The sequence below is a fragment of the Heterodontus francisci genome, chromosome 42 (assembly GCF_036365525.1).
Source record: "Heterodontus francisci isolate sHetFra1 chromosome 42, sHetFra1.hap1, whole genome shotgun sequence".
Lineage (NCBI taxonomy): Eukaryota > Metazoa > Chordata > Chondrichthyes > Heterodontiformes > Heterodontidae > Heterodontus > Heterodontus francisci.
Window position 1 is genome coordinate 26,285,407 of NC_090412.1, and position 15,676 is coordinate 26,301,082.

Genomic DNA, 15,676 nt, shown 5'->3' on the forward strand with positions numbered 1-15,676 from the left:
CGGGAACTGTTGTAAGTGATGTGGCAGAGAACGGACAGCAAACAGCGATGCAGCATTACGCCAAGAATAATCCTATGATTTCCGATCCTCCTCCCCACTATTAAAGGTGCCAACTGGTGCTGGGGGACACTGTCACAGGCACCAGCTGCCCTCCAGTACCTTACCCAAGTGCAAATTCTCCTAGACCGTGAGGGTCGACAGTGAATGGAGTGGTGGAATGGAGTCAGTCGTTCCTTTCTCCAGCCCCAGCATCATCGCAGAACATTTTGTGGCAGGTTACTGAGGAGTGGATTAGATTTAGATTTTTTTTTTAGATTTACAGAAACAGCACTGAAACAGGCCCTTCGGCCCAACGAGTCTGTGCCGACCATCAACCACCCATTTATACTAATCCTACACTAATCCCATATCCTCACATGTTCCTATATTCCCCTACCACCTACCTATACTAGGGGCAATTTATAATGGCCAATTTACCTATCAACCTGCAAGTCTGTGGCTGTGGGATGAAACCGGAGCACCCAGAGGAAACCCACGCAGATACAGGGAGAACTTGCAAACTTCACACAGGCAGTACCCAGAATTGAACCCGGGTCGCTGGAGCTGTGAGGCTGCGGTGCTAACCACTGCGCCACTGTGCCACCCACGATGAACAGTGAAATAAACAGAAATGACCATAGATTGGAAATCGAACCTGCATTCATAAAATAAATCTCGGGACATGGGCATCGCTGGCAAGGCCAGTATTTGTCCTCGTCTCCCTGAGATGCTGGAGGTGAACCACCTTCTTGAATCACTGGTAGTTGCTTGATACAACTGAGTGGCTTGATAGATCACTTCAGAGGGCTGTTAAACGTGTCAACATGTTGATACGGGACTGGAGTCACATTTGGCCCAGACGGCAGTTTTCTTTCCTTAAAGGGAATTAGTGAGTTCATGGGGTTTTTAATGATGATTTGACAATTTCATGGTTACTTCCACTAAAGCTAGATTTTTATTTCCAGATATTTTTTGAAATCAAATTTAAATTCCAAAAGCTCCATTGTGGGATTTGAGTGCACATTTCCTATGATTATTATCCCAGGTCCCTGGATTTGTAGTCGATAGTGAAGAGGATAGCTGTAGACTCCAGAATGATATCAATGATTTGGTTGAGTGGGCAGAGAAGTGGCAAATGGAATTCAATCCAGAGAAGTGAGAGGTAATGCATTTGGGGAGGGCAAATAAAGTGAGGGAATACACAAGAAACGGGAGGATATTGAGAGGGGTAGAAGAAGTGAGTGACCTTGGAGTGCATGTCCACAGGTCTCTGAAGGTGGCAGGACAGGTAGATAGAGTGGTGAAGAAGGCGTATGGAATGCTTTCCTTTATTGGCTGAGGGATAGAATACAAAAGCAGGGATGTGATGCTGGAACTGTATAAAATGCTGGTGAGGCCACAGTTGGAGTATTGTGTGCAATTCTGGTTACCACATTACAGAATGGACATAATTGCTCTGGAGAGAGTACAGAGGAGATTTACAAGAATGTTGCCAGGGCTTGAAAGTTGCAGCTATGAGGAAAAATTGGAAAGGCTAGGGTTGTTTTCCTTAGAACAGAGGAGGCTGATGGGGTGACTTAATCGAGGTGCAAAAAATGATGAGAAGCCTAGATAGAGTAGACAGGAAGGACCTGTTTCCACTAGCAGAGAGGTCAATTACCAGGGGGCACAGATTTAAGGTGATTGGTGGAAGGATTAGAGGAGACATGAGGAAAAACTTTTTCACCCAGAGGGTGGTGGGTGTCTGGAATTCACTGCCAGGAATGGTGGTGGAGGCAGAAACCCTCAACTCATTTAAAAGCTACCTGGACCTGCACCTGAAGTGCTGTAACCTGCAAAGCTACAGACCAGGTGCTGGAAGGTGGGATTAGATTGGGCGGCTAGATTTTTCGGCTGGCGCACACACGATGGGCTGAATGGCCTTCTCCCATGCTGTAATTTTTCTATGGTTCTATGGTACGAGTCCAGTAGCATAATCACTACGCTCCTGTAGGCTGTACAATACTGTGTGTTCCGAGCTACTGTATAAACCAATAACAAACCATTGTTTACAGTCTTTGAAACAATACAGAACAACTTAGGTGGTCACGATCTCTGCACAAGCAGTTGCTGTTTTTGTGTGAAGTGACGTACAAGCACAATACGTCCGTGACTGGACTGAAGAGCCAGCAGGTTGTGGCAGGGTCTTTAAACCAGATTGTGCTCCGGTGCAGCTCAACACCATCATTCCCAGGCCAAAGCACAGCGAGAAAGGGATGCTTTCATCTCACCTGCACAGAGAGGGTCAGCATCATTCATACACAACAGACAAAGGAGTGGAACTGTTGTGACTATTAGCAGATGACTTTTCTGACAGCCACTATCTGATCAATGAGGCCACAGGCCCCTTTTAGGTTTGTGACCACTTGTGTAGCAGTTCTAGCCTTTCTCCAGGACACCCTGCCTTGGCCAGGACCAAAAGACAAGTCCCCTCAACCAGCCGTTGATTCTAAACTTTGTGACAACAGTGTGCTTCTTGTTTCAGAGTCACTGGGCCTCAGGAGTGGCCTTTGTGATAGGACATTGCAAGTGTGCAACTGCATTGATATAAGAAATGGAAGCAGGAGAAGGCTGCATAGCCCTGGAGCGTGCTCTGCCATTCAATTAGATATTGGCTGACCTTTCACATCAACTCCATTTTCCTGCCCGAACCCCAAATTCCTTGATTCTCTTAGTGCCCAAAACTCGATCAATCTCAGTCTTGAATTTACTCTTCAATTGAGCATCCATAGCCCGCGGGGTAGGGAATTCTATAGATTCACAAACCTCGGACTGAAAAAATGTTTTCTCTACCTCAGTTCTAAACCCCTTATCTTGAGACTGCGCCCCCTAATCCTAGACTCTCCATCCAGGGCAGACAGCCTCTCAGCATCTACTAAAAGTGACAATTTGTGAAACAGTTAATTATTTTAGTGCCTCTTTCTCCCCTCTTCAAATAAAATGCAGCTGATTCCTTCCATGTGTGGCCTGAAATAATAGATTGAAATGTGTAGAAGCTGTGACTCTGACAATGATAATTTCTCTCAGTGAAGCAAAAATGAACTTTTGTGAATTATGAAAGTTTTAAAAACAGCCATCATAAAATTAAGCTTCTCTTTTTTAAAAAAAAAAGTAGCAATGGAAATTTGAAACAAGAATGGACCATTCAACTATGGGGGCCATCACTGGCATGCCCAGTCCTGTCTGCACTTCTCATCAGCGGACACTAGGTGGAGCCCGGGATCCAATCCCATTGCCTTCCCCAATCTGGGAAAGCTGAAGAAACTCAGTGTAGCAGAGGCCAGGGATGAGACTCTCATGCTAAGTATTAGACCCAAGTATAAGTTTTAAAACTGAACCCATTACCAGGTCATTCTGATTACACAGAATTACAATGATATATTACTTACAAAGGAAACTGGGCAGAATTTCAGTAAAAATCTTGGGATCCTATTTAATAAAATTTAAGTCTGACTTATTGGGGTGGAGTTTCAGACTCCATACCTATGGGGTGGTAGCCTATCCACAGTGAGTGGGATTCCAAAATCACAGAGATACTGTCCACTGTTTCCAATACTCACTTGTGGAGAAACATTGAACCAATTTACATCGAATCTACAGCACAGAAACAGGCCATTCGGCCCGACTGGTCTATGCTGGTGTTTATGCTGCACATGAGCCTCCTCCCACCCTCTTCATCAACACATCCTTCTATTCCATTCTCCCTCAGGTACTTGTCTAGCTTTTCGTTAAATGTATCAATTATATTTGCCTCAATGACTCCCTGTGGTAGTGACTTCCACATTCTCACCACTGTCTAGGTAAAGACGTTTCTCCTGAATTCCCGATTGGAATTATTGTATTTGTGGTTGATAGTTCTGGCCTCCCCCAGAGGCACAAACATCCTTTCTATATCGATCCTATCAAACACTTTATAATTTAGGGCGGCACAGTGGCGCAGAGGTTAGCACTACAGCCTCACAGCTCTAGGGACCTGGGTTCGATTCTAGGCACTGCCTGTGCAGAGTTTGCAAGTTCTCCCTGTGACTGCGTGGGTTTCCGCCGGGTGCTCCGGTTTCCTCCCACAGCCAAAGACTTGCAGGTTGATAGGTAAATTGGCCATTGTAAATTGCCTCTCGTGTAGGTAGGTGGTAGGGAATATGGGATCACTGCAGGGTTAGCATAAATGGGTGGTCGTTGGTCGGCACAGACTCGGTGGGCCGAAGGGCCTGTTTCAGTGCTGTATTTCTAAATAAATAAAAATAAAATAAATATGAAAGACCTCTATCAGGTCATCTCTCAGCCTTCTCTTTTCTCGAGCAAAGTCCCAGCCTGTTTAATCCTTCCTGATAATTATAACCTCATTAAAATGTATCATTTATAATTTAATGATTAGTATTGATACCTATATTTTTGAGTATGATTAGACAAGAGTCTAATGAAGGCCTGGTTTGAAAGTGTGACTAGATGGATTGCCACCATCAGTTTTGTATCTGACAGCCCAGTTTTTGAGTGGGATGTCTGAATAGTTTAGAGACAGCAAAGGGCTGACATTTAAAATAAATCTGAATTTGTTCCATGCACTAATGTGGAGACTGTCTGCATTGAGGTTTTTAAGGGTTATCAGCACTAAATCGAATTTCAGAAATCAAGCTATGATCTCACTCCCAGGCCCATCCCTGGCAGAAACTGGACTAAGAAAATGCTGGTAACCTGAGTTACTGGCCCATCAGTGCGAGGGATTTGAATTTAAGCACAGGATTACCATCTCTGGTTGGGCATATTCCTGGAGTTTTCATCACATGATCCCCTACCTCATCCAGTCAAACAACCTTTCCTCTTTATCTGCAATATATTTTAAATAAATAAAGGCAGGCATCAAGATTGGCGCAGGCTTGGAGGGCCGAATGGCCTGTTCCTGTGCTGTAATGTTCTTTGTGTCCAAAGAAAATTTAAAAAACATACTTTTTTTTTTTAAAAAACAATGCATTTTGACACAAATTTCCAAATCTTCTCTGGCCACAGGAGAGGTACCAGAGGACTGGAGGACTGCGAATGTGGTACCATTATTCAAAAAGGGTAGCAGGGATAAATCAGGTAATTACAGGCCGGTGAGTTTCAGTGGTTGGGAAAATATTGGAAAAAGTTCTGAGGGACAGGATTAATCTCCACTTGGAGAGGCAGGGGTTAATCTGGGATAGTCAGCATGGCTTTGTCGGGGGGAGATCGTGTCTAACCAACTTGATTGAATTTTTCGAGGAGGTGACTAGATGTGTAGGTGAGGGTAAAGCAGCTGATGTAGTCTACATGGACTTCAGTAAGGCTTTTGATAAGGTCCCATATGGGAGATTGTTTAAAAAGGTAAGAGCCCATGGGATCCAGGGCAATTTGGCAAATTGGATCCAAAATTGGCTTAGTGGCAGGAGGCAGAGGGTGATGGTTGAGGGTTGTTTTTGCGATTGGAAGCCGGTGTACCGCAGGGATCGGTGCTGGGACCCTTGTTGTTTGTAGTGTACATTAACGATTTAGACGTGAATATAGGAGGTATGATCAGTAAGTTCACAGATGACACGAAAACTGATGGAGTTGTCAATAGTGAGGAAGAAAGCCTTAGATTACAGGACGATATAGATGGGCTGTTAAGATGGGCGGTGCAGTGGCAAATAGAATTTAATCCTGAGAAGTGTGAGGTGATGCATTTTGGGAGGACTAACAAGGCAAGGGAATATACAATGGATGGTGGGACACTAGGAAGTACAGAGGGTCAGAGGGACCTTGGTGTACTTGTCCATAGATCACTGAAGGCAGCAGAACAGGTAGATAAGGTTAGGAAGGCATATGGGATACTTGCCTTTATTAGCCGAGGCATAGAATAGAAGAGCAGGGAGTTATGATGGAGCTGTATAAAACGCTAGTTAGGCCACAGCTGGAGTACTGTGTACAGTTCTGGGCACCACACTATAGGAAGGATGTGATTGCACTGGAGAGGGTGCAGAGGAGATTCACCAGGATGTTGCCTGGGCTGGAGCATTTCAGTTATGAAGAGAGACTGGATAGGCTAGGGTTGTTTTCCTTAGAGCAGAGAAGGCTGAGGGGGGACATGATTGAGGTGTACAAAATTATGAGGGGCATTGATAGATTAGATAGGAAGAAACTTTTTCCCATAGCGGAGGGATCAATAACCAGGGGGCATAGATTTAAGGTAAGGGGCAGGAGGTTTAGAGGGGATTTGAGGAAAAATTTTGTCACCCAGAGGCTGGTTGGAATCTGGAACACACTGTCTGAAGAGACGGTAGAGGCAGGAACCCTCACAACATTTAAGAAGTATTTAGATGAGCACTTGAAATGCCATAGCATACAAGGCTATGGGCCAAGAGCTGGAAAATGGGATTAGAACAGGTAGGTACTTGATGGCCGGCACAGACACGATGGGCTGAAGGGCCTGTTTCTGTACTGTATGACTATTTTTTTTCTCCCTGGTTGCTTGCAGCAGTGTCCAGGAGAATAATCTTTAATTCTCACTGTCATCCCCTTTAATGCAATTTTTCCCCATTAGCACTCACAGTTTTGAATATTAGACCAGCACAGGAACAAATAGAATGTCAAATCTATCCCAAATTCTTTACAACTGAGGCATAACTTTGAATTTGTTTCTGTCTGATAATTCAGGATCGCACCTTTTTCTGATTATGCCCCGGTTTCAATACAGCCTCTTGTTTAGCATCACCCAGAAGCTCTGGTACACCTCTCCTCTCCAGCTTTCCACCCAATATATACTGGGAACATATCCCAGCTCCAGCCTTCCTTTATTCTCAAAGGGGCGGAGATAAACACTATCAGGAAGCATTGGCACTGTCAGCAATTTCCAGAGAAGGAGGGAGGCTGGGCTGATTCCCAAATCTCTGCAATGTCTGCGTAATAGAAAGGGTCATTTTAAAAGTCCATAATCGGGGACAAGAGGAATGGTCCTGGAAACAGATGTACCCTTGAAGAGGTGGTTTATCTGCTGCAGCTTGGCAGCTGTTAATATCAAGCCCGGTCTTCACGTTTTTTTAAATCGACAATCTCACAGTTGATGTCTCATTCGCCTTTGAACTGACGAACCCAGGTCACACCCATCTGCAATCCTATCACGTTTCCAAGGAAACAGAGCTTCCAAACACAACCAAACAACCGACTGCCGTGAGATGAAGCTCAACACTGTCTCCAGATGATTCTGAACCTTAATAACACTGGCAGCACAGATAAAACAGGATTTTTAAAACATTTTCAAACTTGCACACACCCAACCAGCTGATCACCCATGGTGTTCCTCACAGGCAGTCTGGGACAAGGGCTGGGGGAAGCGGGGGAGGTACAGAGCTCTGGAACAGGGGGTGAGCAGTCGGGTGAAGTGAGGGATGCAGCAGGAAGCTGATGCACTGAATACCTGACTGATAATAGATAAATATAAGAAACATGCCACATGTTATGCTGTCACTCTCAGCAACATCCACTCCCATCTTTAGTCCCAGAAGCAACTCAAATCCTTCAGTGCCAGAAATATCTCAGCACAGATTGCGATTATCTGGCAACTTGGAGTTGAAAACTTCAGGGCCCAAGGAGGGCGGACTGACGGAGTGCTGCACTGTCACAGGTGCCATTCTACAAGATGGGGCTTTAAACCGAGACCCTGTCTGCATGTTCAGGTGGACATACAGAACCATATGGCACTCTTCAAAGAAGAGCAGCCGAGATCTATGGGTGTCCCGGCCAATATTTATCCCATATGTCATGCAGACCACACTTGCCACGAGTCAGGGATATTAATTTCGTCATATGAACATTAATTTTAAACTGTTGCTGGAAGGAAGAGATGACTTGTTTAAAGAGATCAGCAGTGGCTGGAAAACATTTGCATACTAAGAGACAATAAAACAGCTCCCTGATCCAATTACCCCAAATGGATTTTGATCACCAGACACTGAATGTGTAAGAAAGCCAGCATTCCAGGGTGTCTACCAAGATGGAGAATCCACAAATGCAGGAGTTTGTTAAAATAGCTAGTCACCTGACTAACCTGCTGGCCCAGGTTTTTGTTTGAACTGCTCACAGCACAGTTTGGGTCAGATTGCAACTGAACTCGAAAGAAGCCAGCCTCTCTCCTGGCTAGCGCTCTCTCTCTCTCTCTCACATATCTCTGGATCCAATGAAGTCACGTAAACCTCAAGAGAGAAAAGACTCCTACATCGAATCAAGTTTTAGAACATGCACTGGGCCCCAATGAAATGGCAAGACGTACTGGCAATCAAAGACTCTACATCGAACTCAAAGGACCGTAAATAAATCCCAGCTATTGCCTCAAATTTTCCCCCTTTATTCTTTCTACTTTTCTGTCTCTATCTGTGTGTGTTTTTATCGCGTATGCATGCCAGCGTGGTCGTAGTCGTTAACCGAATTAGAGTTTAAGGTTAATAAACTTACACCATTCTTGTTTAAATCTAAGAAAACCAGTCTGGTTGATTTCTTTGCCTTACAATTGGAGAGCAGTGAACAAGGATTCACTGAGGGGGAGCTAAAAACATGGTGTTTTTACAAATTAAGCCCTGTTACGGTCAAACCAGGCAAAGGCTGAGAGGGAATACCTAGATCCCTTTCTCACCTGGTCGTAACACATACTTAACACACTCTAAACAGATTGACTCATCATTTACCTCAATGTTACTTGTAGGAGCTTGCTGTGCATTTCCTACATTACAACCACACTCACGTAAAAGGAGGTTATTCACAGAATGGGTGCTCCTGGACATTATCTGATCGAAGGGTCGACCGATCAATTAGTTGTAAAGTGCTTTGGGACTTCCTGAGGATGCGATAAGGTGCTACATAAATGCACGTTTTTCATTCTTTAATTCTATTATTAGCTATTACATGCTCTTGCCTATCATTTCATCATCTGTCCTGTCAGTGACCTCAGGGGTTAAAAAAAAAACACTGCTACCTCAAAAGGGCAGTCACACGCTTACAATGATGTTCCATTATCTAACAGTAACATCTTATAAACAGCAAGTCACGGCACATACCAGTGACTAGCCAGACTTGGACGAATTGTGGAAAAATCTATCACAGTCTAGAAAATTGACAGAGCATTCACAACTAGTGTTCTAGATTAGCACTATACTTTGTGTGGAAATATGCTTTCTGGTTTCATTCCTGAATGGCTTAGCTCTAATTTTAAGATTGTGCCCCCTTTTTCAGGAATCCCCTACAAGTGTAAATGCTTTAGTAATCCAGATGGCGTCTGACCAAGGCTCTTTACAACAAAAGTACCATTTCCTCACTTTTACATTCCAGCCCTCATGACCCAAAATTCCAAAAATGTTTTTGATTTCTTTTTGGACTAGTGCACTGGCTTTGTGATCCGTGTTCCTAGACAGCCAAATTCCATTGTTCCTCCTCAGTTTCTATTCTCTCACCATTAAGAAAATATTCCAATTTGTCTTTCTCAGATCCAAAGTAGATGACCTCATAGTTTTCCAGTTTGGAACTTCTTGACCCCATCTACATAACTCACTGTGCCTCCTAACTTAATGTCATCTGCAAGGGTTGATATATAACTCTCTATTCTTTCATCCAGGTCATTGATAAACATGGTAAAAAGTTGAAGCCCCAGTACAGATCCCTTGAGAACACCACTTGTCATGTCACATTAATCAAAGTGCATTTACTTTATCTCTACTCTCTGTCTCTTAACTACCAACCAAAAACCAACCTCTATCATGGGGTTATCTCCAATTCTGTGTACATCTATTTTTGCTAATAAGCTTTTCTGGAAATCCATATAGATCACATCCACGGACAATCCCTCATCCACCCTAATGGTGAACACAACATTCGACTCGATTAGTGATGTGTGACCTACTCTTCACAAATCCATGCTGACATGCTTTGACCAGTTCATACCTGTCCAAGTGCTCTCTCCATAGCTTAACATATTCATCACGTTTCCAAGACAAGACCATTTCAATACAACCCAATTCTGACCTTGATCCCATTAAAACAAACAATTAGGTGCAAACCACTTACTGCAAGAATCTCTCCATGATAAGCATCTATTCAATATACTCTATATTCTTTACCCAGAGAATGATTAGAATGCGGAACTTAACAGCACATGGAGTAGTTGAAGTGAATAGCATAGATGCATTTAAGGGGAAGCTGGATAAGCACATGAGGGAGAAGGGAATAAGATATGCTGATAGGGTAAGATGAAGTAGTTTGGGAGAAGGTTCATGTGGAGCACAAACTTCAACACTGCGTTGTTGGGCTGAATGTTTCTGTGATGTACATTACATGTAATTCTACAGAAAAATTCCTGTGAACATGAGGTTAAGTTCCACACATCGTGACATCACCCAGCTCTCCCTCGCCACCACCACACTGAATAAAAGATTTCTCATCTCATATCATAGTTCTTTACAGCACAGGAGGCTATTCATCCCATCATCCCTATGCTAGCTCTCTGAAAGCACTTTCCATTCAGTTCTTTGCCTGTATACCTGCCAATGATCTTTTGAAATGTTTATCCACTTTCCCTTTAAAAGCTGTTCTAACTCTGTCTCCAACATTGCTTTCAGCAAGGCATTCCATACATTAAATAAATTCTCACTTATCCCTGCCCTTATTCTTCCGTTGATGATCTTAAATTTTTGCCATTTTTAGTTACCATCAGAAATAGTTCTTCTCTATTTATCTAACCAAACCGTTCAATTTAAAACAATCTATCAAATCTCCTCCGAACCTATTCAGGTCTAGTAAAAAGATCCGCAGCCTCTCTGGTCTTCCCTCATTATGAAAGTCCCTTATCTCTGGTATCAACCTACTAGATTTCTTCTGTACCCTTCTAGGGGCCTTGACATCCTTCCTAAAGAAACTGCAGCCTAACCAATGCTCTGTATAGGCTCAGCATTACCTCTTAACCCCTTATTTATAGTCTTTACCCCTACTGATAAATCCACTGCACTATTTTTATTTAAATTGCTTAATCAACATATCCTCCCACTTTTAAAGATTTGTGTATCTGAACCCCATCAGACTTTACTCCTTTTAAAGTTTTGCCATTCAGTGTATATTTTCTCTTATTCTTCCTTGAAAACAATATCAGCCCAGATTTCTCCACATTAAATTTCATCTGACAGCCCTCTGCTCAATCTAACGAACTGTATATCTCCTCCTGAATTTGCTGCTAATGCTCTTTACCTGCACCATCTACTTTTGAATCTTCTGAAACTTGGATATTGTGGTCCCTCGATACAAGAAGTGGACTTTTTTTAAAAAGAGAAAACACTAAACTGCTCTCTGTCTTTCCTCTCGCACTTCCTTTAACACCACTTTCAACTGATCAACAAGCCTCCTCAATACCACCTTCTGAAACACCTTTTAAAAATGCATATACACAATATCCACTGTATTTCCTTTATCAATACACTCATTATCTTCTCAAAGAACCCTATTAAAATTCTTCTGAATAACTTGCCTTTTATAAATCAATGCTGGCAGCTCTTCTGTTTCTAGCTAAATGTTAATTTTATTTTGCATTATGGTTTCTAGAAGCTTAATCAATATCGATATCAGGTTGGCTGGTCTATGATTACCTGGTTTATCCCTTCCTTCTTGGACAGACATGTTATACCATCAATGTTCCAGTCTGAGCATAATGTCCATTATCAAAGGCTGTTTAAAAGACTGTGGTCAGACCTATACCATGCGTATTCCAGGATACACATACAGCAGAGCCCCATGTCTTTTCCAATTTGCATTCCACCAGTTATTTTTTCAGTATTACTTCCTTCCCTATAGTTATCCTTTCTACCCACTCCACCTTCCCCATGTGCCTTTCCATTCTCACTGCCATTCTACTGTAAAAACTGAGGCCACGTTAATTAGTATCTTTGCCATTCCTTCATTCACCATGCAAAGATTTCCTCTGTCATCGCTAATCAGCCCTACACTTCCTTGAACAATTTTATTTTGTCTTTAAAAAATGCACCATTTCCTTTATGTTCTCCACTAGTCATACAATCACAAGCCTTTACCATCTCTTGTTTGCCTCCACTCTTTATTTTCTCTGTTTAGTTTGAATTTCCTGTGTATTATTTGCCCTAGATATATTATGTGCCTGTTTTTGTCTCATGTTTATTTCTTTACTCAACCAATCAACTCCAGCTTTTGCTGCCCACCCTTTAATTCTTGCAGAAAGACGTTGAATCTGTACTCTAACCATCTCCCATTTGAAAGTTTTCCATTGTCTGTACACTGTCATATTTGCCAAATTTGCTCATTTTTGTGGACTAGTTCCCTTATCTTGCTGAAATTTGCTTTATTTTTTACTGCTCCCTCTCCTCAATTCACATATCAAAGCTAATTATATGACAGTAATTTGTTTTCTAGATGTTCCCACCCTTCCCTTAACCAACTTGATTTCCTGGAACTAAGTCTAACGCTGCCTCCTTCCTTGAAGTAAAAATGACTGATGTAGAAAATAGACTGGGACACATTGTAAAAACCCCTTAACTTTTTACCCCAAGAAAATTAAAGTCACCCACTGTCACTTTCGCATTTCACTCTCACATGTCTACATATCTCTTCCTCTATCACTGTTTGGTGATCTGAAATACAACTTCAAATCTTTCCAAGGACACACCTACATAAACAGCAAGTTACCCAACTGATATACAATGTGGGGAAAACAAGGCTGCAGTCATCCTCCGCTACTCTCTAATGTAACATTGGATGTAAGTATAAATATCTCACTGGATTGCATGATGTCAGGCTAAGAGGCATTCTGTACACAACCTGAGATTCACCAATGTTTCAATGTTATTACTGATAATTTGAATAATCTCCAAAAACTAACCAATAGAATTGATGAAGCAGTGTCAGTTTGGGTTAAAGCATAAATATAGACAGGACCAGTTTTAATATAGTTAGAATACTGGAGAGCCCCAAGACTGCTATCAGTGTCAAAGAAACTGGAGAAGTATATGTCTCAGACTGGGTGGGTGCAATTGCAGAATAGTGTCTTAGGGCAGAGGATCAACAAAGATTGAAAATGATAGAAGCAATTTATTTGAGATGCATCCCAGACATTTCCAGGTTCCAGAGATTTAGAAGTGATGATACAACATAGGGATCACTGAAAGATGATTTTGGTACATAAGCAGATCGAGTGATAATATGTTATTGGACATAACTCTGCATTCTGATAAGAGAAGGAACAACATATAAACAACAGTGTGGGGGTGGGGGCTACAACTGCCTTAGGGCTTGTGTGGGGTCAATGCAGGATGAAGGAGGTAGGGAAGTAAAAAGGAAAGCAGTCAGAGCTCCTGCTCCTGATTGCTATCTAGTGACCCCTGCTGATCAGTGCTGGGCCAAAAACACCACCAGTTCAACTGCAAACTTCCCACAATTAAATAGCCTCTTGATACCGAGTCTAAGCTCACACGTGAAGAATGGCGAATTTGATGAGGTACATTAGGGCTGTCAGTGGCACCACAGAAAGAGCTCAGGCACGAATCAGGAACCCACACCAAAAAAATTTTAATGGGTTGATGAAACTAGAAGCCAATGTAGGCCCAATGAGAATGGGGAGGGGGAACCTAGTATGGGACTGGAGACTTATATTTTGTTTTACACCAGTTGGAGGGTGGAAGGTGGGAGGCAAGAAGGAAATTGAAGAAATGGAACGTAGAGATGACAAAAACAGGGGTAAGGGTTTCAGCAATGGAGGGACTGAGGTAAGGGTGGAAGTGGAAATAACCAGTCTTCATAATAGATAGAATGTGCCGTTTGAAGCTCAGCTCTGTGTTGAACAGAACACTAAAGCATGAACATCTGGTTCAGAGTGAACAAGGTGACAGGTATGGAGTTGGTGATGAAGGAGTGGAGCTTGTAGAAATGGATGAAAATAACGCACACTTGGAGGAGCCGCTGACTCATCTTTTACTTGATGTCAGGTAAGAATCTGACAGCGTAGAGTAACTGTGGGTTTAAGAGAGATGGTGAAAAGGTAGAGCCGGGTGATAGCAGGGTACATAAAGAAGCTGTGTGGGTAATGCCGGGGAAGCATGTGAGGATAACCACATCACCCTGGTATTCCTATTGCCATCCCATTCTCCTATCTCCAAGCAGAGAGGACTACTGAGTGGAATACTTCTTGCAATTTTAGTCGTCACAACAAAAAATACCTCAGTTCCCTTTAAGAATTGCTTCCTTGGACCAGGTCTGAATATTTCTGTTTTTTACACCCGATATATACACATCCAGTGAATCAGGCACACAGCAAGAATGAGGATTTCATTTCTGACCTCAATTACATCAGATTTACAGGAGGTTGCTGAGTACAGCAGGCCTCGAGCGCCATGCCCATTGTTCAGGCGTGAACCTAGACAGTGAGCATTGACAGGCTGTTTGACCATCTGGGGTCACAAGCAACCTCAATCCTGTTCTCAACTGATGTGCACACACACATACGCACTTTCAAGCAGGGGTAACGCCATATAACAAGCAAGGGCAGGAGCCTATGTGTGACATTTGACCTCCCTTGGCCCAGGGTGTGAAGGTCAGCTGTCATTTGGCTGTAATCAGCAAACTCAGCATAGACTGAGGGCCAAACCTGAGACTTTCTGCTTTGCGTATCTCAGTCACACACTGCCTTACAGAAATCGAATTGGAAATTATTTGAAATGTTTGCAGGAAGTACCTCCATACATACGCAAGTTTTAACTTTATGTAAAAAGCAACTTGCGCATGTGTTTTTTTTAAGCAAAGCTCAGTAAGGGCTTGAAGGGGAAGGAGAATATTTCACCGAAATTATGCATTTTTTGAGGAAACATTAAGGTTTAGGTGTCCTTTGAACTTAAAAGGATGTAATTCAATACATTGGGGATTGTGGGGCTGAGAATTCAGTGGAAGGTCACCAGCCTTTACCTGTTGGTCAGATGCCAAGTTCATCTTATACGGATGTTGCTTCCCCTCCTCGTTAGACAGAGGTGACCAAACTTTGGATTCAGACCTATCAAAAAGGAAAGAAGGCCACATGAACAGATTTGTACTCATTATGAAGTTTTACAAAGCAATTAAATTCGTACAGACCTAAGCTCTGGGATTACCTTTCACGACCTCTCCATCTCGCCACCTCTTTTTCTTCCTTTACGACTCCTTTTTTGACCAAGCTTTTGGTCACCTGCCCTAATAGCTCCTTATGTGGCTCAGTGTCAAATTTGGTTTGGTAATGCTCCTGTGAAGCTCCTTGTGACATTTTACTATGTTTCAGATGCTGTATAAATACAAGTTGCTATTATTGTCGATGAGACCCAGGTAACTCAGATCCAATGGGCTTTTCTCTGAGAAGAAGGATGTTTGGCAAGCCTAACACCTAGATACAGGCACATAGATCCATCTACCAGGACATGGGTCAGCTGGTAGGTTTACAAAGCAATAAAACTCAGAAGGCATGCAAGACTTAGGGCTAGATTATCTTCCATGGGAGGTTTGCATTGGGATCACACTGCCAGCGTAATCCCATTCTATTCTCCTTGGTTAACTTTGTTTTAATAATGTTGGTGGGCTCCGAGCT

The 15,676-nt window shown here is 42.7% G+C and overlaps 1 protein-coding gene across 5 annotated transcripts in view; it reads right to left on the bottom strand.

Moving 5' to 3' along the window:
* The window catches only part of pdlim1 (PDZ and LIM domain 1 (elfin)), a 121,110-nt gene that overhangs the window by 22,715 nt on the left and 82,719 nt on the right, over positions 1 to 15,676 (bottom strand). For all 5 annotated transcript variants that reach the window (XM_068020236.1, XM_068020240.1, XM_068020239.1 and 2 more), the window contains exon 3: positions 15,028 to 15,112. In XM_068020236.1, the coding sequence (XP_067876337.1) occupies positions 15,028 to 15,112 (85 nt within the window). The remainder of the gene's footprint in view (positions 1 to 15,027; positions 15,113 to 15,676) is intronic.